Source organism: Verticillium dahliae, genomic scaffold (genome assembly GCF_000150675.1).
Source record: "Verticillium dahliae VdLs.17 supercont1.15 genomic scaffold, whole genome shotgun sequence".
NCBI classification, from domain to species: domain Eukaryota; kingdom Fungi; phylum Ascomycota; class Sordariomycetes; order Glomerellales; family Plectosphaerellaceae; genus Verticillium; species Verticillium dahliae.
In genome coordinates, this window is record NW_009276934.1 from 843,954 (window position 1) to 864,368 (window position 20,415).

Sequence of the window (20,415 nt, forward strand, 5' to 3'; positions counted from 1 at the left end):
AATATTTTGAGCGCCGCTTGTACAGTATTGTTGCTGTAATTCCTCTCTATCCTCGTCTTTGAGGCATTCTTTTCCTTCCTTGGGTAGCCGACGAGCTCAACCGCTGCCATCTCATCTCCACCTCCTGGACTCGCGTGTCTCATCGGACCGGCACTACAGGTCCGCCCCGTCACCGCCCTGGCTTTACCTGCCTCGACCGTCTTTCCAAAACCCATCCCCTCTCCCACCACCATCACCCTCTGGACCTGCCTACTTTGGCACTCACGTCTGGGAAGGCGCAAAAGGGCTCTTTCCGCCACTTGGGATCTCATCGAAGAGAATTAATCAGGCACCACTCACGGTTCGACCTTCTTCTGTTCGTACAGCGCAGAACATCGCGCAACGTAGGCGACTCGTCGACAACGTAGACGTCACCGGTCCAAGCTCGCCACCTTCGTCACGGCCAACTCTTGCGCCCCATCTAGCCACCACATCATCCCGAAGGAGGAAAAAAAGGGATCCGCCACCACATCTAGACCAACCTCACCATTGCCTCACCCTAAAGTCATCGCCAATATGGACTAATTTAATGTGGCCAACTCTGACCCGTTGCTTGACCGCGTAGACGAAAGCTCTGGCCTCTCCTCGACGTACTTACTTACCCCTTACCGCATACTATGACCGAGTCCAAGACCGGCGAAAGGACGCCTGTCCACTACGCGATGAAAACCCCGTCAACAACAAGACCATCAGGAGCGCCACGGTCCTCCCATGGTCGTGCTCACTCCCGCTCCAACTCCCACGCCAAACGATCTTCTCATGGCTCCAAGGCCTCTACTCCCGTCGCTTCTCCAAGGATGCCATTTTCTGTTGGCCAAGCCTATCCTCCTCCGCCGAGGCTCTCTCCCGGCAGAATTGCAGATGTGCGAGCTACGAGTCCCAATTACTTTGGCTGGCGCCCTGCCGAGTCGTCCAACGACGGGAGGACAGCTCACTCCTGCCTCGCGATAACTGGAGCCCCCCTACCTCTTCGGTAAGTCTTTCACTGCCGCCCTCCCAAGACAGGTTACCATCGACGCGAACCCAGACTAGGAGGCCTTTAGAAGGCAGGCCGATCTGAACCGCGGCGAAAGCTTCTTCAACCTATCATCCTCGCATTTTGGCGCACCGTCCACACCAGGCGACGCCGGTCCTGCTGCTGCTCCTGCTCGCCCTCGTCCTCCTCCCAGATGGCATACTCACGCTAGCGATAGCATATCAGAAACACCAGCAAGCCGTACGACAAGAGAACGACCTGCAAGCCGTATGGATGTCGATCAGGCCAGCTCTCACGATTCAGCCTACGTGTCGTCCGATTCTAGACCGGACGTGGAATCATCAGTTCAGCCTGCTTCAATCTTGGGCATGCCCAGATCCGAATCTCCACGGCAATCTGCATCCTCTTTCGAACGGAGGACGATGTTGTCCTCTGTTGAGGATCGCCACCCGAGACTGTCCATACCGAACAGCAGGCCAGACCCGCCAACACCATCTGTACTGGGCAGATCGCACCAGCGAGCCGAGACATTGCCTGCCGACATGGAGCATGGCCCATCTCTGATCAGTCCCTCGCATCTCAAGTCGCTGTTGGAATCGCAGACTAGAGACACTGACCTGCTGTTGCTGGACTTGAGAGTGTCTCAACAATATTTGCATGCGCGAGTAAAGAGTGCTCTCAATCTTTGCACGCCTACTACTTTGTTAAAGCGACCGACCTTTAATCTGACGAAGCTCCAACAAACGTTTCAGAATCCCGAAGACAAAGAGCAGTTTACGAAGTGGGCGTCCACGCAAAACCTAGTCGTGTACGACTCGCACTCCTCAGAAAAGCGCGACGCCATGTCTTGCGTCAATATGGTCAAGAAGTTCGTCGCCGAAGGCTACCAAGGTGGCATGTTCATCTTGCGAGGCGGTTTCAAAGCGTTTTCTGAAGCATACCCTGACTTTGTCGAAACCGGCGCTCCAACTGGCACCAACTGCGGCTCTGGACCCCTCGGTAACAATAGTAGTGGCAACGCAGGTATCCTACCCGTTATTGGAGGCGTCATGCTACCGAACGCATCAAATAACCCCAACCCGTTTTTTTCGAACATCAGACAAAATATGGATCTCGCAGACGGAGTCGGCCAGCTCGAAATTGCGCGACCCAAAGGCTTGGACTCTCCTACACTTCCACGCTGGCTCCGGGACGCATCCACTCTTGGCGATCACGGACAACAGGTGTCCGACAAATTCTTGCATATCGAAAAGGATGAGCAATCACGGATGAAGAAGGCCTATTCCGTGTTTAACCCAGAGTCCAAATCAATGGGTACGATTCCAGTCCAACTCTCTGGTATCGAGAAGGGAGTCAAGAATCGCTACAAGGACATTTTGCCTTTTGACCATTCTCGCGTTAAGCTGCAGGGTCGAGAGAGTGGAGCTTGCGACTATGTCAACGCTAGTCATATCAAGGCCTCGAGGAGCAACAAGCGATACATTGCGGCTCAAGGGCCTCTACCTGCCACTTACGAGGTTGGTGTTTTTTTTTCTTCTCCTTTGGTAAACTGACGAACGCCTTAACTAACATGCTGCAGGACTTCTGGTCCGTGATTTGGGATCAAGACATCCGGGTCATCGTCATGTTGACAGCCGAGTCCGAAGGTGGTCAACTCAAGTGCCATCCATATTGGAAAGGCAACGAGTTTGGCCACACCAAGCTCAGGCTTCTGTCTGAAAAGAAAGTCTCCCTAGACATTGACAAGCATCGTTCTGGCTCGAATGCACAGATGACATCTCAACCTTCAGCAGAAATGGGCCGAAGAAGAGCAAATACGACGACATCTACGACGTCGCTGGAAGGAGCAACGCCGGCCCCGGCTTCCACATCATCCAGCGACTCACCCTACGTCATCGTCCGCAAGTTCGCCATGTCACACGCAGCGCATCCATTTGCGCCAATTCGTGAGATAACGCATCTTCATTATCCGTCGTGGCCTGATTTTGGCGCACCGGCTCAACCTTCCCACCTCCTCGGCCTGGTGGAACTGGCCAATGTCATGCAGCGCGCGGCTTTGCCTATAGACACGCCATCGGTGACTGGTCCACGCGCATCGTCAGATCCGCCGATGGCTTGGTACGACGAGCCGGAAGCTGATGCACAGGCGCGACCAATGCTGGTGCACTGCTCGGCGGGGTGCGGTCGCACTGGAACTTTTTGCACCGTGGACAGCGTGATCGACATGCTCAAACGGCAGCGTCTGGCGCGGACAACCTTGAAGCCAGTCCGCAAGCGCGATTCGGACGGCGACATCAAGATGAGCGGAGAGCGCCAAGTAGAGGAAGCGGTGTCGCCGAAGACGGCCCAGGAGAAGGCGTTCAACTTTGCCACGTCCCCTCAGCGATCCAACCGCTCAAGCCCAGAGGGCAAGCCAGCTTGGGAGGGCCCACCACTCAACACGGCGTGGGTAGGGGATGACACGGTTGACCTCATTTCTGAGACTGTGGAGGACTTCCGTAGGCAGCGACTCAGCATGGTTCAGAGTCTCCGACAGTTTGTTCTGTGTTATGAGACCATATTGGAGTACATCTACAGATTACATGAGGGGGGTAGCGTGGGTGCGGCGACCAGCGGCACGAGCAGAGCCCGAAGCGGTAGCCTCCAGCACCACCGGAGCAGCTGATTTTGGCCGGATATGTTGCATCAGTAGCGAGCGATGGGAAATTCGTAGGGCGTTTGCAATGGGCGGCGTTTGGAAGGTGTCCGTAGTGCACGCGCCGCGTTCCAGCCATCAAAGCCGTACGCCGAGGGGGCGAGACGGCAGATAGGTCTGCGTCCGACGTAGTAGACTAGGTACCTAAGGTTGAGAGAATGCGACGATGACGCGTAGGTGTAGGTAGCGTAACGCGTGCAATGAATGGATGATATGCCCCATACAATGAAGCCTCAGCAGGTGATCAATACCATGTGATGTGTAGGAACACAGGCGCGAGGTGAGCACGTCCACGTAGAGATGTTAAGGGGATGCTTCATGGGCAAAGGTCGGGTCATGTCCATGCTCTATTTTGATACATATTAGCATACAGCGCGCAGCAACGCGTACTCGCCGCTGCGCATTCCGAGGCGCTGTCGCCGCTCGCTGCCCTTGCTTTCCACCCTGCCTAAACAGCGCCGCATCAACCCCCCCTTCCCAAACGCGTTGTGTCTTGTCAAGAGCAGCCCGTGGGCCGGAAAGGGAAGAAAAAGCAGACAATTCCCCCTCCCCAACGAGACGGACCGAAGAGGCCATTGTCGCCGTCTTCCGTCTACTTCCACAGCTTGCCCAAGGAAACCTCCTTGTCGTCGTGCTTGTTGAGGATCTTGGCGGTGGCGAGCTCAAAGTCCTCCTGCGTGACGTGGACGCGGCGCTCGCGGAGGGCGTACATGCCGGCCTCGGTGCAGACACCCTTGAGCTCGGCGCCGGAGCAGCCGTTCATCTTCTCGGCGACCTTGGTGAGGTTGATGCCGCGCGTGAGGTTCATCTTGCGCGAGTGGATGCGGAGAATGTCGGCGCGGGCCTCGACGGACGGCGGGGGGAACTCGATTTTGCGGTCGATGCGGCCGGGGCGGAGGAGGGCGGGGTCGAGAATGTCGAGGCGGTTGGTGGCCATGATGATCTTGATGTTCTTGGTGGGCTCGAAGCCGTCGAGCTGGTTGAGGAGCTCGAGCATGGTGCGCTGGACCTCCGAGTCGCCGCCCGAGGAGCCCTCGACGCGGGAGGAGCCGATGGAATCGATTTCGTCCATGAAGATGATGGAGGGCGCGTGCTCGCGGGCCATGACGAAGAGCTCGCGGACCATACGAGAGCCTTCGCCGATGTATTTCTGCACGAGCTCGGAGCCCGAGACACGGATGAACTTGCAGTCGGTGTGGTGGGCGACGGCACGGGCGAGTAACGTCTTGCCCGTGCCAGGGGGGCCGTAGAGGAGGACGCCCTTTGGTTGGGCAATGCCGAGGGACTCGAAGAGCTCGGGGTGCTTGAGGCCGAGCTCGATGACTTCTTTGATTTCCTTGATCTGCTGGTCGAGACCGCCGATCATGTCGTAGGTGCTGTCGGGCACCTTCTCGACCATCATGAGGGAGACGAGAGGGTCGACGGAGGAGGGGAGCATCTTTTCGAGCTTGTAGCTGTCGGAGAGGAGAGTGACTCGCTTGCCGACGGTGAGCTTGGTGACGTCGACCGAGTCGGCGATATCGACAACTACGCAAGAATTATCAGAATGAGGACAGATCCTGGACAGTCGGGGGGACAGTGATGCGTACCATATTTGCCTTCAGGATGCACCTTGACAAGAACCTTCTTCGTGCCCATGACCTTGACCACCTCGCCGACGTAGGAGCCTGGTTGTTGCAGCAGACCAAGTTCTTCCCTCAGCAAACGCACCCTAGAGTTGTAGTCGTTTCTTTGGGCTTCAAGACGGCGGAGGACAGCTTGACCCTTGAGGATCTCGAGCTTCATCGCCTCAATCTTGTTCTGATAGTAGCTATCGAGCGCCATGACGACGTTGGTGCCCGGGGGGCGCTTGAAGGATGGTCTGTTTCTGTGCTTTCGGCTAGGTAGGAACGAGTTACTAGGCGTAGAAGATGGTTCGCAATGGCAGAAAGTCGTCGATTTGGTTATCGTGATGAGGTGAGTATCGGGAACAGAGCAATGTGCTAGGCAAGGCTGGCTGTAGTGCACCGCTGTCGCTGTCACAGCTCAGGCAAGCCATTGGGTACGCGTCCGGGGTGGCCTTCCAAGGTCACGTGCTGCTTACAGTGCAATGCAGATAGATTTCTTAGATAAGCAGGGGGCGCCAGGTTTATGGGGTTCACCGTCCGCCACTCAGGTGCAAAGCAATGGCCATGCATCGCATCGCATCGATGACCCACCTGCGGTGTACATGGTACATGTACATGTACTGCGCTGTTGTCATCAGTGCCCAGAGAATGCCTTGTGCATTGACAGGGATGCACAGTGACGTCTTCTCGAATCGGATAAGCGCCCTCCTGATCGAAAACTCGGCAACGAATGGACGGTGGATGGGACTCCCCAAAGGAGGGACCCTAGCAGAGAGGAGGTACCATGTACACGTTTACAGGCTGTTCATCGGCGTGGATCCAGGGATCGCAAGTCGCGGCTGGCACCGCTACCACTAAGAATCATCCGGCACTAGTAAGTCGAACGGAGGAGAAAATATTGCCAATCACGCCTCATGATGCCACCTTGGTGGAGATGGGTGAGAAGAAGGGGTGTTACCGAAATGGCCAACATGACCATGGAGATGCAGGCCGAGCCCCTCGTCACGGCTTGGTGTCTCTCGGTCGGCTTACGGGGTGCTTCTTGATGAGCAGATGATCGGGAGCCAGTAACCATCGGACCGGCCGGCAGTGATGCGCCATCACTACCCAAGGTAGGTACAGTCGACAGACTCAGCAGATGGTAAGCATGAGGAGGAGGGAGGAGGGAGGGAGCAAACGGACAAACAGCCGTGGGGCCCGATGCCACGAGTCTGGGGAAGGAATGGAGCAAAGAGCACTGAAGATGCGAGGGAAGCGCAGCCTAACAACACTAGGTCTTACCTTCCCTTGGCTTTGAAGACCAACTGCAAAGACCAAGAGCCATAGCAGGAATGAACCTCATCAGTCGTCTCTCCTCATGTCTCTCCGTCACATCTCCATGTCTCTCCCATCTTTTTGCCAACACCTGACCTGACGTGCTTTTGCGACAAGCCGACACGACGCGCCTGGTACAACGGCCCCTCTCTAGTTTTTACCCATCTGCCTCCTGCCCGACCTGACCCAACATCGAACCGCACCCCCACCCCCGGCTTTTTCAGCTCTTAGACCCTGTCATTCTGCCTACCTACTAATTCCCGAAGCTCGAGCTTCAAGCTGCCTCCGGCTGGCCAGCTTGTTTACCTCTCTCTTCCTCCCCCAGCTTGGGTTGCGATATTATTCTTGCCCCTCTCCACCTACCAGCTCACATCACTCTCTTGTCAACGGCACCCAAAAAGCTGTGCGTTCCACAGCACCACAGCACAAACAACCTATCGACGACGGCTTGACACACAACCTTGCACCCAGCGGATTCTGCCATGCACCAAGCAACCCTGCCACGCTGAATTTGCGAGGACACAACCCACGGCGACACCAGTCACAGCATTTCCACAACCTCGCGCTGAGTGCTGCGTGCTGCGTTCAGCAGACTGACTCGATTCTACCGATTCAGCTCAACTTCGCGCCACCATGGATCCCTCCGATAGGTCAGGAACGCCCTCCAACCAGGGCGAGTCGTCCAACGCTTCGCCCACAGACACAAGGCGTCCGACTCGATACGAATCCTACGGCGCTGGTCGCGACGAGGGTTTATCTGAGAGCTTCCAATCTTTCCAGTCCACTGAGACGGTCAGGCGGCGCCCTGAAGCTGGCTATGGTACGTCTACAGCTTCCATTCTCTCAACCGGTGCCACTTGACATGTTCCACTGGATCCGGGGGCGGAAGCCGAGCCCGACCCCAAGCCGATCAATCTCAGCGTGACCCAAAGCCGCGCGTAACCCTGTTGCTCAGCTAACAATGTTTCTTTCTTGCTTCTCCAGGCTCCATGCAAAGCAGTCAAAGTCTAACACCGCAATACCCTGGAGAATCCTCAGCCCACGACCGAGCCCACTCGCGATCGACTCAACCTGTCCGATCTCCCATGCTGGGACCCGACCGTGTTAAGGCTTCACGAACGCGAAAGCCCCCGATGCCACGCCGACCGACCAATCCTGCTGCTCCCCACCGAGGTGAAGTCTTCTCGACTGAGGACGATCTTGATGAGGTTGCTGCAGATGCTGCCGAACGCCACCGGGAACATCATCAGCAGCAAAGCTACAGCACCCGCAGGAGGCCCCAGCTAGGCAATACTTTATCCAGAGTACAATCCTCGCGTAGCGAGCCCGAAGAAAACGACGACGAGCAACCCGAGACACCTCGTGCCGACGACGAACCCGCTGAAGAGATGTCCGATGATGGAAGCGAAGCGGCTCCTGAAGAAGACATTGAGTGCGAGTCGGATGGAGACATCAGTGATGCCGAGAGCTTCACACTCAAGGATCGGCAGCAGGCTATCAACGAAACGCATCCCTTCGGTATTCGACTCTGGAAGCCTGCGCTGTACAAAAAAGATCGATCTGTGCAAAAAACGGCAGAGGGAGATATTCACTCTTCTCCTGGTCTCAAGGTCAGCTCCTGGCTGGTCTTCTTCAACCTCCTCTGGACCATCCTTTTCGGCTGGTGGATGGCAACATTCGCGGCCCTCGGCGCCCTTGTCTGCTTCTTCTTTGCCGCCACACCCAGCGGTAGAGAATATGGGCGAGTCCTATGGGGTCTTGCTGGCTACCTGTTCTACCCCTTCGGCAAGTACGTACGCCTGGAACAGGACGACGCCTACCTGGACGAGGACCAAGGCGAAGGGCGGAGCATCTCAGAGTACGAGCAGTGGCAGAGCGGCGACCTTGAGTATGGACGACTGTTCTTCGGCCCGGAGCGCAATCGATCGATCGTTGGACGTTCACGACGGAGTATTGATTCCGAGCTCAGTGAGACCGACAGCCTCCTCGGTCGGTCCCGTCGAGGCGAAAGGAGCCAAACCCCTCCCAGGCTGAAGAGGCGACTGTTCGGTCGTGGACAGTGGAACATAGGCCGCGTTACCTTCTTCCTGTTCTTCTACTTCCTTCTGACGCCATCTTTGATCATCGTGTCTCTGATCTGTTGGTTCTTTGTCTTCACCATCCCGATGGGCAAGGTCACGATGCTGCTCTTCGATCACCTCCGACGCCACCCTCTCGCGCTGTCCTTCGACTCGGATGTCAGCTATGCCCGCCTTTCCAACGGACAAAACGCGTCGATACTTCTGTGCACTTATCGCGCTGTGGGAACCCGATACTGGAAGTACACCGTTGATGGCACCAACATCTTCCTCATCAATCTCATGGGCGTTGTTGTTTTTGTCATCCTGGACTGGGCCATCCTCGAAAACATGCTACACATGGATATCTTCATCACCTCGCCTGCTTTCCTGTTCGTCATGGGTCTGCTATCCATCATACCTCTGGCGTACTTCATTGGCCAAGCTGTCGCCTCCATCTCAGCTCAGTCGTCCATGGGTCTGGGTGCTGCAATCAACGCCTTCTTTTCCACCATTGTCGAGGTCTTCCTTTATTGCGTGGCCCTGAAGCAAGGCAAAGGGCAACTTGTAGAGGGCAGCATCGTTGGCAGCATCTTTGCGGGCATCCTCTTCCTTCCGGGACTTTCCATGTGTTTTGGTGCCATCAAGCGCAAGACTCAACGGTTTAACGCCAAGTCGGCTGGCGTCACATCCACGATGCTTCTGTTTGCCGTCATTGGCGCATTTGGACCAACTCTCTTTTACCAAATTTATGGTACGCACGAGCTGAATTGTCTTGACTGCTTGGACTATGACGGCAGTCAGGCTATCGCCCAAGGAGACAGCCGGGACTGTCGAAGGTGCTACTTCTCGCAAGCACCAGCCCTGAACGATCGCTTCTACCTGGAGGCGGTGCGTCCCTTTTGCTACTTCTGCGCCTGTCTGCTGTTCCTATCCTATATTGTAGGTCTTTGGTTCACCCTCCGGACACATGCCGCCATCATTTGGAAAGATCAGCTGGACGAGAAGAAGCATGATGAACCCCCCACACAAACATCGACACGACCTTCCGTTCCCCACTCGTTCCACGAGGCGCCTGGCAGCTCGAGCGCCGATATTCGAGATTCGCACTTGTACAAACGCATTCTCGGTCACACACAAAAGCAAGTTGGCCTGCAGCCTAGGTCAGAGGACGTCACGCGTCAGGGCTCTACATTGACAACTGGCTCTGCGAACGGAGCTTCCGGCCTTCCGCACCAAGTCCCTCCCAAGGTTAGCGGCAGTGATGTCCGCGCTGGCATGCACCTCTCTGGTCTTTCAGAGATTGACAACAACGCTCTGGCTCGTGAAGTCGCCGAAATTGCTGCCACTGCTGCCACGTTCGCGGCCCGAGATGCCCGTCTTCCTCGTCGAGGCTCGGGCTTGCCGACTAACACTGTGCCCACGACTCCACGCCCGGCAACAAGCCGCGCTGCCCCGTTCCCAGAGGTCGAAGATCCGGCTGCTGCTGCCATCAGCGGTAACGCCCACGGTGGGCATGACGCGCCAAACTGGAGTCGTCTCAAGAGTTCGATCGTACTCATGGGCGCCACAGTGCTGTACGCCATTGTCGCCGAGATTCTGGTCGACACGGTCGACGTCGTTTTGGAAGGTTTCGCCATTGACGAGAAGTTCCTCGGTATTACCTTGTTTGCCCTGGTCCCCAACACCACTGAGTTCTTGGTACGTCTGAACGCTACAAACATCCATGACATGTGCTAATCAGCGTAGAACGCCATCTCTTTCGCCATGAACGGAAACATCGCCTTGTCCATGGAAATTGGTTCAGCGTACGCGCTTCAGGTTTGCTTGCTGCAAGTCCCCGCGCTCGTCTTCTTCTCAGCCTTCTACCCCATGGATCTGCCTAGCAGCGAAGACCTCGAGCGGTATACATTCGCGTTGCTATTCCCCGAGTGGGATATGGTCCTCGTCATTCTCTGCGTCTTCCTCCTCAGCTACATGTACGGTGAGGGTAAGAGCAACTATTTCAAGGGAAGCATCCTACTGCTTTCCTACCTTGTTGTCATCGTCGGATACTACTTTTCCGGATACTCCCAGGATGCCATGGGCCCGAACAGGTTCGACATCATGGGCAATGATGGAGCCTACAAGAGTTTCAAAACAATCGGGCGGCGGACTGGTGGTGCGGTATTCGAAGCATGAAGAGTGAGGGTCGCTACTGTGTGCATAGGGCTGGTTGATTGAGTAATATGGCATGTGTGACGGTCTAGTGTCTTGTGCTTTCGGTCATTCAAGGGTCTTGCTAGGACCGTGTTCGCAGCCTAGGGGCTGTACATAGCAATGGCCTTGGGCCGCGTTGCATGGTTGGCGATAATTACGGAGTTGGGGCTATCATTCTTTACCACCTGGGTCTGTCAAGCTGTGCTTTATTCTTAGCATTGATCCTGTCTACAACTGTGTGTGTTTCCCGTACACGTGAAATGTTGCCGTCGTGACGGCGTGTTTCGCAAACTGGGGTGCAAACAAGGATTCGATGGCGTGCGTCCCTTTGGCCTTGCGATACAAGAGGTTGATAGGGAATACAATGCTCATGAACTTGTGTGGCTTTGCGAAGAGAGCCTTCCCTAGGTAGCGTGCTTAAGACACGAGCTTGACTTTGAGAGCGAGGTCCTTATGTATGGCATCGGATGTCCTGACTACTTTGTTTGATCTTGGGAAACAGGCACATAGTAAACAAGTACATTTACTTCGCGTGTACATATCACAGATAATCAGGCCATCAACATATGCGTATGAGCTCTTTAGCTAACAAAAATGCATTCATAGCCGCTTTGCTTTTGAACTATAGTAGATACCTGTCCAACAAGCAAACATATTTCATGGTCCTCAAAACGAGTGTAACATCATCAACATCGCAACATTTTCCCCATGTCACCTGGGGGAAGGGAAGCTTAATGACGCTTATCATTCAGTGATGATAAGGCTCTGGGCGGCCTGCAGCAGACATATGTAGATGGCAGCCTGGTCTGTGACACGAGAATCGTCAATACTTTCAATAGTGAACACCTTGGATTCGAGTTGATTTACCGTTGGGGGTCTTTTCAGTGCACTCCTGGGTGATCTGTGCCAGCTGGTCCTGATCGCCGGTGACCTGGCGGCGGTTGATGCCAAGGGTGTCGAGAACGCAGTTGTCAAGAGAGGTGACTTCTAGACTCGGTGTCAGTAAAGCGTAATGGAGTATTTTCTGGGGAGTACCTACCACCGCTGGCCAGCTTCGTCTTGCACTCCTCCACAACTCCCTGGAATGCCTCCTCAGATTGGCGGCGGACCATGCCGGCCACGGGACGGCGGTGGGCCATCTCCATCAGCATGGCCGCGACGATGGCGTCCACGTCCTTGTTCTTTTCCATGCCCTTGGTCGCGGAGTTGCGGTTGGCCATGTCCATGTCCATCGTAGACCTCGTGGCCATGCCGGTCTTCATGGCCGGGGCCATGGAACCCATCTTCATGCCCTTAGTCTTCTTCATGGTCGGAGCCATGTTGCCCATCTCCACGCGCTCACGCTTCGCCATGCCCATTGACGACGACGCGTCCTTCATGTTCATGGTGTTCCTCATGGCCGGTGTGGAGGAACCCATGTCCATGTCCATAGGCCGGCTGTTGGCCATTTCCATCATGGGCGCGTCCATGGAAGTCCGCATGGCGGGAGCCGACATGGCGACACCAACGAGAGTAGCGATGACACAGGTCTTCATGGTGAAAATATTTCGGGGTTATTTGGTTGGATCGGTTGGAGACGTGGAGTGTTGTAGTGTGGTTGAGTTGAGGTGATGTTTCCCCGTCACAAGACGCTGAACAGGGCGCTTTTTATATCTTCAAAGCTAGTATCCTGCTCTTGGCTTGACTCTTGGATAAAGTTAATCGAAAGGCGTCCGATGACCGCTCAGAAACCGCTGTGACAGAAAATCCAAGCATATCCGGGCACGCAAGTTCGTAATCACATTCCGCCTCAACAAACCGTCGTCGCAAGTTCAGCGAGATCTTTGCCAGTTATGGGTGAATCATTGTCGCATGCGAATGACATCGATCGAAACTCTGCTCAGGAGGATATGGCAGGCAGTAGCATCCCCTGTCGATTCTATGGCGCAGAGCCAGAAGATCTGGGGCAACGACGAGATGTCAAGATCAACAGCCGAGACAATTGTCTTTCAACACGTCAACGAACACTAGCCCTTGCATTCCCGACCGACAGCAGGGCTGGGCGTTGCGGCCACCGGCCCGATCCCACTGGGGCTGCTCTGGGGCTTTCCAAGGGGGCCAACATTCCAGTGAAAAGGGGATCTTATGAACAGCTTGGGCGACAGCGTCTGTCAAGCTCGATTTATCAGTTTGTACGATTCAGTGCAGGTTGATGAGCGTGAGCCTCTGCCTTGAACCCTCATCCACCACGCTAATTTGTCATCAGATCAAAAACCAACATGTACATCACTAGGTCTTCGCTAGTTACTACTTATCAAGCGCTGATCCAGCCGTTAGCAGCATCTTTATTCAGAGTCCTGCCTGCCACAATGTGTTTCACGATGCCAAACGACGGAGTAACATCACTGGTAAACCACTGCAGAATAGACTAGAGGAGGTCCCGGAAGCCTTCCTCTCTTTAAGCTGGTACTTGTGGAACGACGCGGGAGCCAAGCTGGCGGTGAGTCAGATGCCTGCTGGAGGCATAAATCCGTCGTCATTATGCCGGCGGCAGAGACGACGAAGACGATGGCGGTGACCGCAACATGAGGACATAGAACATGGCAACGCATCTCATCACTACGGTGGCTGATGATAACTGATCGAGAGAACGGCGATGCGTAGGAACATCATGGCTTAACAGACGACAATACGTGACAAGCGTTCACATATTTTCAGCACCTGCTCAAGGAACCCTTATATGACGAACTAAGACATGTTAGATCCACTACTCTTTCGCTGACCTGGACCAGCATATTCTGCCCTGCCTTGGCGAAAACCCCTGGATTACGCTCTTCGTATAGCTGTCGAAATGGTAGACATACAGACGTCCATCAGCTCCGATAGCAATGCATGGTGGTTCCTTACGCTACAGCTCATGCTCCAAGCGAGATATCGATATCTTATTAGCGGATATTGATGAACACGATGCGTACACCACGCCCGCCAAGGCAGATGGAAATCACTCTTACCGCCTCCAGCTCTGGCTGCTTGGCCCACAGAGTACATGGGCATTGTCACGATGCTATCACTTCTTGCTATATTCGGAAGATTGGAAACCTAAACAACCTGACCTTGTTGACAATCATGAGCCTACCCATTTATATGGGTTCCAAGTGAAGTGGAGCAGTGGAAGCATTTACCCACCGTACATGTCTGCTAGCCACTTGCAAAATGCAAAACATACAACACCAGGGATTCGCTAGTGGTCACCCACCCAACTACTAGTCCGGCCCTTATTAGTTTATCGCTAGGAGAGCGGACGGGATCCCGAGTTTTCTAATAGGTATGATCGTATGTGCTGGTTCAGCTTGCGTCGGTGGCTTATGATGGTCGCGGTGATGCGTTGGGGACTGATCGATCTGACGCAATATCTTCGAATGATAACACAGCCTTGAACCAACCCTTTTTCTCCTAGGCCTTGTATCACTTACCTCATAAGACCCTGTAACTTGATCTGGGACTCCTTGATTCAATATATATTCTTCTGGCGCCATTGGATTGCTTTGAGTAGCTAAGCTTACGGCCGTGTGAGAGTGCTGTCACTGACCCCTTCTGTGGCCGGACCGTAACAACAAGCAGGGTATGAGCCTTCTACGTATGTGTGTTATAATGTTTTGCACGTGGTCTCTGCCGCTCGTGATACGACGCCGCATCGGTTCTTATTGATTTTGTTCGCGGAGGTGGACCGTTATAATATATAACATGCCTCGTCAACCTCACAGAACATGCAATACATCAACCTTCTTCGCTCTGTCTCGGACAATCTGGATGAGGTGAGCCATGTCATGCGTCCCAGCAAACCCGCCCACTCCGTACAGAAACGAGATAAGTACAAATGCAGCGCACGACCTGGCACGAAACCCGAACTAAGGCTGTCAACTCCAGCCAGCCCTTCACAGGCTGCACAGAATATTCATAAAGCGGAACTCATCATCTGAAGCCCAATGCAGTTCAAAACGTTTGTAGTTATTGTCAGACTATCTGCAGAGCTCAGGTCCCAGCTTTGCCACCCAGAACAGCCCTGTTTGTACTACCACAATGGCCTCTGGCATGTCTTGCTTTGGGATGGAAAACGACCCCTCCTCATTCATCAATACATTCCCTCAGTCCTTGCGGACTTCGTTCAGCAGGTAGAGCTGCCCGGCCCACTGCTCTTTGACAGTAGGCCAGATCTGCGCAGGGGGCAGAATGAAGCCGCCATCACGAGCGTTCGCAGGCGGCAGCTCCAGCGTCCACGAGTGGCTCGCATCGGCGGCGCCGTGGTGGAAATCACGGCCGGTGCCGGTCGAGAAGTAGAGGACCTCGCAGGCGGGACCGACGGTGTAGTTGCGGCCGCTCGAGGCCTTGATGGCGGCGGCGGTGCCCTGGCCGACCTCGCGCATGCGCGGCAGCGTCGCGGGCAGGTCGGCGGCGTCGCAGGACCAGCCCCAGGGGGTGAGGATGAGCTGCGAGTAGGAGTGCCAGTCGATGTAGGAGCGGATGCCGTGGGGGCCCTCGGCGAGCTTGCGGGAGAGGGCCGAGACGGCGACGTTCTCGGGCGTGTCGCCGGGGCAGCGGCCCTTGAAGGACTCGGAGCAGGGGTCGGGGGAGACGGAGCCCTCGGCGGGCTCAAAGTACCACTGGTAGTTCCAGTTGCGGTTGTTGTCGGTGCCGATGCAGGTCGTGTTGCGGCGCGGCTGGCGGTTCTTGCGCCACAGGCGGTTGGTCGTTTGCGTGTAGGCGAACCCTGTCATGGACATGTCAGTAAGACTCGAAGAAGAACCGAGAAGATGGCAAACGCCATACCGTCGGGGTTGTGGAAGGGAATGATCCAAAACTCGTAGTCGTCGAAGAAAGAGGTCACGTTTTTGTCGCCGTTCTTGTATCCGTCGATGAGCTGGTACGTGAGATACTCAACAACCTGCAAATAGATCAGCACTGGAAGCTGTCGAAGAGAATATGCAGTATTCCCTGAGAGCTAGCTACACCACGCAGCTTCTACGCCTCATGACGCAGGCTCTTCGGATTTTCGCACTACAGGGTTGACTCACCATGGTGCTAATCCACTCACGGGCGTGGACAGTACCGTGCCAGAGCTTCATCGAGGTCAGCCTTGCTCTCATTTTACCTGCGAATCCGCAACTCACAATGACGGGCTTGTCGCCTTTCTTGCCCTCGCCGCCCCAGAGGTGGAAGGCGTGAATGTCACGCCCCTCATACGATGGCCCCAGCGTGAACTTTTCGCTGTTCTCGGGGAACGCCGCGACGAGGTCGTCCCAGTACTCCAGGTGCTCGGCGTACGAGTGGTAGCTGTCGAACCACGACAGGTCGGGCAGCTCGCCGCGGCGGTCGAGAGACCGGCGGTACGTGACAGGGTGGGCGGCCTCGTCACGGATCTGCTTGCCCATGTCGCGCGTCAGGAGGGTGTAGTCGAAGCCCATGCCCTCGAACGAGCGGACCTCGTTCGGCGGGATGGCGACCTCAAGGGCGTCAGCCGAGTGGACCGAGTGGAATGACGCCAGACGGGCTTCGATGTCTTCAATGTCGCGCGGCGACTCGGCGCGGATACGGTAGATGTGATAGTTGTCATATGTGACCTTGGCTTCGGGAATAGTGTCGCGGACCACGGGGTCCGAGGCAACGGCGGCGGCCAGGCCCGAGAACGCGAGGGCTGCTCCGAGGAACTTCATCATGACGCGGCGGAGGAATAATCACCACAAGAAAGCTACGGAAGGATAGCAAGGTGGACAAAAAGCGATCTATCGAGGATGAGGGAGGGGGTATCTGCGCTTTTATATCTCCCGAACTGGCGGTGCGTACTATCTTTCCGTGCACAACCGCCAATGCAACCTGAGCCGGATCGACATCATGACGGCGATACAGCCGCAGGGCGGAAGGCGCAACATGGCAGGAGAGTCGCAGCTTGCGAGCAGGAACATACTGCAGGTGCAGCGCTGGTGCAGGCCCAGGGGCATCGACGGAGCACATCTCACTGAGTCAACTAACTAAAGGAAGGTCGTGCAAGGTGGGTGAGGGGTATCGCCGGATCGTCGTGGTGGGCCAAGGGGACAAGCAAATCCGCCTCGGCCCCCCTGACAGTATCGTCTTCGCAAGAGGAAGCTGGCTAACGACTGGAAGATGCAGATGGCCGGCCGATGACGACGTCGTAGTCTCCGCGGCGTGGGTTGCAGCGCGTCGCAGAGCTAAGAGGTCGATGTAAGCCCAAAGCAGCAGGTGGCCGCGCCGTTGACGGCTTGGCCCAGACCCCGGTCCCCGCATCATCACCGTTGAGCAATGCCACTGGATCTGCAGAGGTGGAGAGTTTGTGAGCCTGGTACGGTGCAGTTCAAGAAGAGGAAACAAGGATCGCACGACAGGAGGGCACCCACTCGTGCTCGTGTACTCCCTCTATATGGCGCGATAAGGGTGAAACAATTCGACGGAAAGATCGCTGGTGATTTATGGGAGTGAACAAAGTTACGAAGTGAATTTCGTTTGGCTCAGTGGCCGACATATGTCTTGAAGGGGTATTCTCCTCCATGTGTCTTGGTTGCGGTGTCTTGCCCTTCTTCGGAGTGTAACTTGGTCAGATTCCCATGGCATATTCTCTGGTCTCGCGGACCCAATCGGTAATCGGCCAATTGAGCCGACGCGATCCGTGGCTGCGAGGCATTGTGCCAGACGGCAGCAATCTAGATCGCCAGGGGTATTCCATACGCTCAACCGCCAGCCGCTCCTGCAGATTGAGATGCCAGCCCGTGGATAAGGTCAGGTTCGGTCGCAAATCGATGTGTTCTTCGTCCCTTATGCAAGACAATGCTCAAGGCCGTAATCCCTCTCTCAACTTCACCCGGACCTCTATCCCGTCGTTCGGCCTCGCCGTGATCTGGCGATCCTGTCCCTTGTCAGCGGTATATCTTGAGCGATTGCTTTTACAAGAACTTACACTGAACAGCTGCGTGTCAGAGACATGCTGCCCCTTGTCGTCCAACAAAGGCTTTCCATCTTGGCCGAGCTTCGCCTCTGCCATGCTGACCTTGACGAAATCATACTTGACTACGACGGTGGCGAGAATGATCCTAGCCTCGATGTTCGCCAGTTCCTGGCCGATGCAGTTGCGCGGACCCCTCTCAAAGGGCCGCCACGCTGACACGGGTATATCGCTCTCGCTAGCCTTGCCGATAGTCGCCTTCTCGGCGTCGTTGGTGTCTTCTTCGTCGTCGTTAGACACGGAGGTGCTGGTGTTTCCGAGCCAGCGCTCGGGGACAAAGTCATTAACGGTGGGGCCATAGACGGCCTCGTCGCGTTGGATGAGCGTATGGCAGTTGTACAGGATGGTGCCGTCGACACAGTGACTGGAGCCGTCGGCGAGCTTGAGATGGAAATTGGAGCCGGGAGGACACCAGCGAGCAGTACCGGCAGGCGGGTACAGGCGCAAAGCCTCCTTGATGACAGCGGAGGTGTAGGTCATTTTGGGCATGATGTCGTCGCCACGAGCCTCAAAGGCGGCGCGCACGGTCTCGGGCGTGGCGTCTGAGCCAAACAGGTCTGCGAGCTCGGCGCGCAGAGTCTTGAGGGCGCGGGGCGTACGGGAGAGTTCATACAGCGCCCATTGCAGCAGGATGCTCGTCGTGTCGTGGCCGGCGAACATGAAGGACTTCAACTGGTCGATGGTCTCGCTGATCATGGCATCGCTGACATGATCCTCGTCTTGGAGACTGAGGGCCAGAACGGTGCGGCTCTTCCTGCCCTCGCGCTTGAGCTCGTTGTACTTGTCCCGGACGAACTGGGAGAGGTGGGCATCAACGCGCTTCGCCATGCGACGCCGTCTCCAGCGCTTGAGAGGCTGGGCAAAGGCAGGCGTGCCGCCATCATCGCCCTTGTAGGTGAAGAGAAGCTCGCGGTACATCCTGATGAACTCGCTTTGCTTGTCGTCGGGCAGCTGAGCATTGAAATCGATGCCCATGGTCACGGCACCAATAATGTCAAAGGTGAGGCCAGTCAGCAGGGGCTCGAGTGTGAAGGATTCGCCAGAGGCGACGAGACGGTCGAGGCTTGCGAGTAAGGGCTCCGTCTTTTCCGTGATGAGGGGCAACAGGGACATGAGATGCTGCGGGGCGAAGCCCGGGTTGAAGCGGCGACGTAAGTCCTTCCAGCGAGAGCCTGTGATGCGGATAATGGCGCTGGGTCCGATGAGAGGTTCGAGGAAGTCCATGGTCGTGGGCTTTCCGAAGCTGTAGGGAAAGGCCTTGGTCTGCTTGGAGACCTGCTCAGCGACCTCGTGCGTGCGTATGAAAAGTATCGGGTGGTTGAAGGGGCGGATATCGAGCAACATGACCTCGGGGTTTCCGATGGATTCAATCATGCGCCCAAAGATTTTGTCTGGCCAAGGTCAGCATCGGGCAAAGGGCAGAGGGCGAACGGGGAAAGGTGGGAGACGCCTACCCATATCTGTGGTTCCTGAACCGTCTGATTTGAAGTGCTCGCCTAGGACAGCCAAATGACCCCATACGACAGAGGGTTTGATCTGAGGAAGGTGGGCGAATTGCCGTAACCTGCGGTAAACCAGAGCTTGGTAGAGGTAGACGGTGAGGGCAAGGACGCCGAGGCCGCCCAGCAGCCATAGGTTTGTGAACATGACAGCGAGGAAGCTGTGGTCGTTCGCTATGGTATGAAGATGGTACGTGAGGATGAGGTGTTGGCGATGATGGTGGACAGTGCCCGATTGCCAAGTGGAGCGTCACCGACTTGCTGGTTATGTCATTGACAAGGCGAAGCAGACGTGATACTGAAGACGAGACCGACGCGTTCCTGATCGATCAACCCCAGTAAATTGATAGCACTGGCTGATGATACCTCGTGAGATGGCAGAGGAGGTTGTCGATGGATGATGATAGCTGCCATGAGCTATGTGGCCGAGTCCAGGGTGAGCCTTGAAACCAGGGGCTCTGTGGAGGGGGGTTGCTGGAAGGTAGCTGGTGGCGGGCGTTACGGGCGATCCGAGTCCCCGTGGCACCACCCTTGTCACTGGAGGGGAAGATGTTTGTTCTCTCTTTTTACCTATCGAGGGCGGCGAGGCTGAGCTTGGTGCATCGGTAACCAGGCGTACCGAGACGGATGGCAGAGGGTCCGTGTCAATAGCTTCACTTCCTCTGTTGATGCTCCAGGGCAAGGACCGACGCCCAGGGCAAGGACCGATGCCCAGGGCAAGGACCCAGAGGGCGAGCCCCAGCCACCAGGTGTTTCAGGCTCGTTCAGCGCCCTGTGGGGGGTGTATTTGATTGTTGGGACCTTGATTGGGCCTCGTTCAGGGCGTGACGAATTGACTAAGCAGTAGCGATCACCTCCATCGCTCTTGCTGCCGTGGCTTGACGATCCGCTGTCAAGGCATATGCATCAATGATCGCCTGACATCGCGAGCCTTCACCGCAGTTCTGTATCCAACCTCCGCTCTGCGCTCGTTCACCTCATCGTCCTCGCCATGAAAACAACAACCGTGTCCAGCGAAAGCCAGCGTTGACTCCTTCT

General features: G+C 55.8%; 6 protein-coding genes and 1 non-coding gene across 7 annotated transcripts; 2 read left to right on the top strand and 5 right to left on the bottom strand.

Moving 5' to 3' along the window:
* Window positions 1-656: 656 nt before the first annotated feature.
* Window positions 657-3,680, top strand: VDAG_07154 (tyrosine-protein phosphatase non-receptor; the record flags this gene model as incomplete). The annotated part of the gene is made up of 3 exons (XM_009656059.1): window positions 657-1,012; window positions 1,113-2,532; window positions 2,595-3,680. The coding sequence occupies 3 exons, from the start codon at window positions 657-659 to the stop codon at window positions 3,678-3,680; spliced, it is 2,862 nt and encodes a 953-aa protein (XP_009654354.1).
* Window positions 3,681-4,302: 622 nt separating this feature from the next.
* VDAG_07155 (26S protease regulatory subunit 8) lies at window positions 4,303-5,534 on the bottom strand (the record flags this gene model as incomplete). The annotated part of the gene is made up of 2 exons (XM_009656060.1): window positions 4,303-5,237; window positions 5,300-5,534. The coding sequence occupies 2 exons, from the start codon at window positions 5,532-5,534 to the stop codon at window positions 4,303-4,305; spliced, it is 1,170 nt and encodes a 389-aa protein (XP_009654355.1).
* A 1,730-nt stretch (window positions 5,535-7,264) lies between these two features.
* Window positions 7,265-11,258, top strand: VDAG_07156 (calcium permease; the record flags this gene model as incomplete). The annotated part of the gene is made up of 4 exons (XM_009656061.1): window positions 7,265-7,451; window positions 7,670-10,046; window positions 10,134-10,389; window positions 10,438-11,258. 4 exons carry the CDS (start codon window positions 7,265-7,267, stop codon window positions 10,867-10,869), a joined length of 3,252 nt encoding a protein of 1,083 aa, XP_009654356.1. The 3' UTR covers window positions 10,870-11,258.
* Window positions 11,259-11,719: 461 nt separating this feature from the next.
* On the bottom strand, window positions 11,720-12,422 carry VDAG_07157 (uncharacterized protein; the record flags this gene model as incomplete). The annotated part of the gene is made up of 2 exons (XM_009656062.1): window positions 11,720-11,874; window positions 11,927-12,422. The coding sequence occupies 2 exons, from the start codon at window positions 12,420-12,422 to the stop codon at window positions 11,720-11,722; spliced, it is 651 nt and encodes a 216-aa protein (XP_009654357.1).
* A 1,663-nt stretch (window positions 12,423-14,085) lies between these two features.
* On the bottom strand, window positions 14,086-14,201 carry VDAG_20031. The gene has a single exon (XR_692071.1). It is a non-coding gene; the product is annotated as a 5S ribosomal RNA (ribosomal RNA).
* Window positions 14,202-15,011: 810 nt separating this feature from the next.
* VDAG_07158 (ECM14 protein) lies at window positions 15,012-16,577 on the bottom strand (the record flags this gene model as incomplete). Its single annotated transcript, XM_009656063.1, has 4 exons — window positions 15,012-15,634; window positions 15,694-15,808; window positions 15,939-15,983; window positions 16,035-16,577. The coding sequence occupies 4 exons, from the start codon at window positions 16,575-16,577 to the stop codon at window positions 15,012-15,014; spliced, it is 1,326 nt and encodes a 441-aa protein (XP_009654358.1).
* Window positions 16,578-17,707: 1,130 nt separating this feature from the next.
* Window positions 17,708-19,525, bottom strand: VDAG_07159 (cytochrome P450 52A11; the record flags this gene model as incomplete). The annotated part of the gene is made up of 3 exons (XM_009656064.1): window positions 17,708-17,782; window positions 17,834-19,269; window positions 19,333-19,525. The coding sequence occupies 3 exons, from the start codon at window positions 19,523-19,525 to the stop codon at window positions 17,708-17,710; spliced, it is 1,704 nt and encodes a 567-aa protein (XP_009654359.1).
* Between the last annotated feature and the right edge of the window lie 890 nt (window positions 19,526-20,415).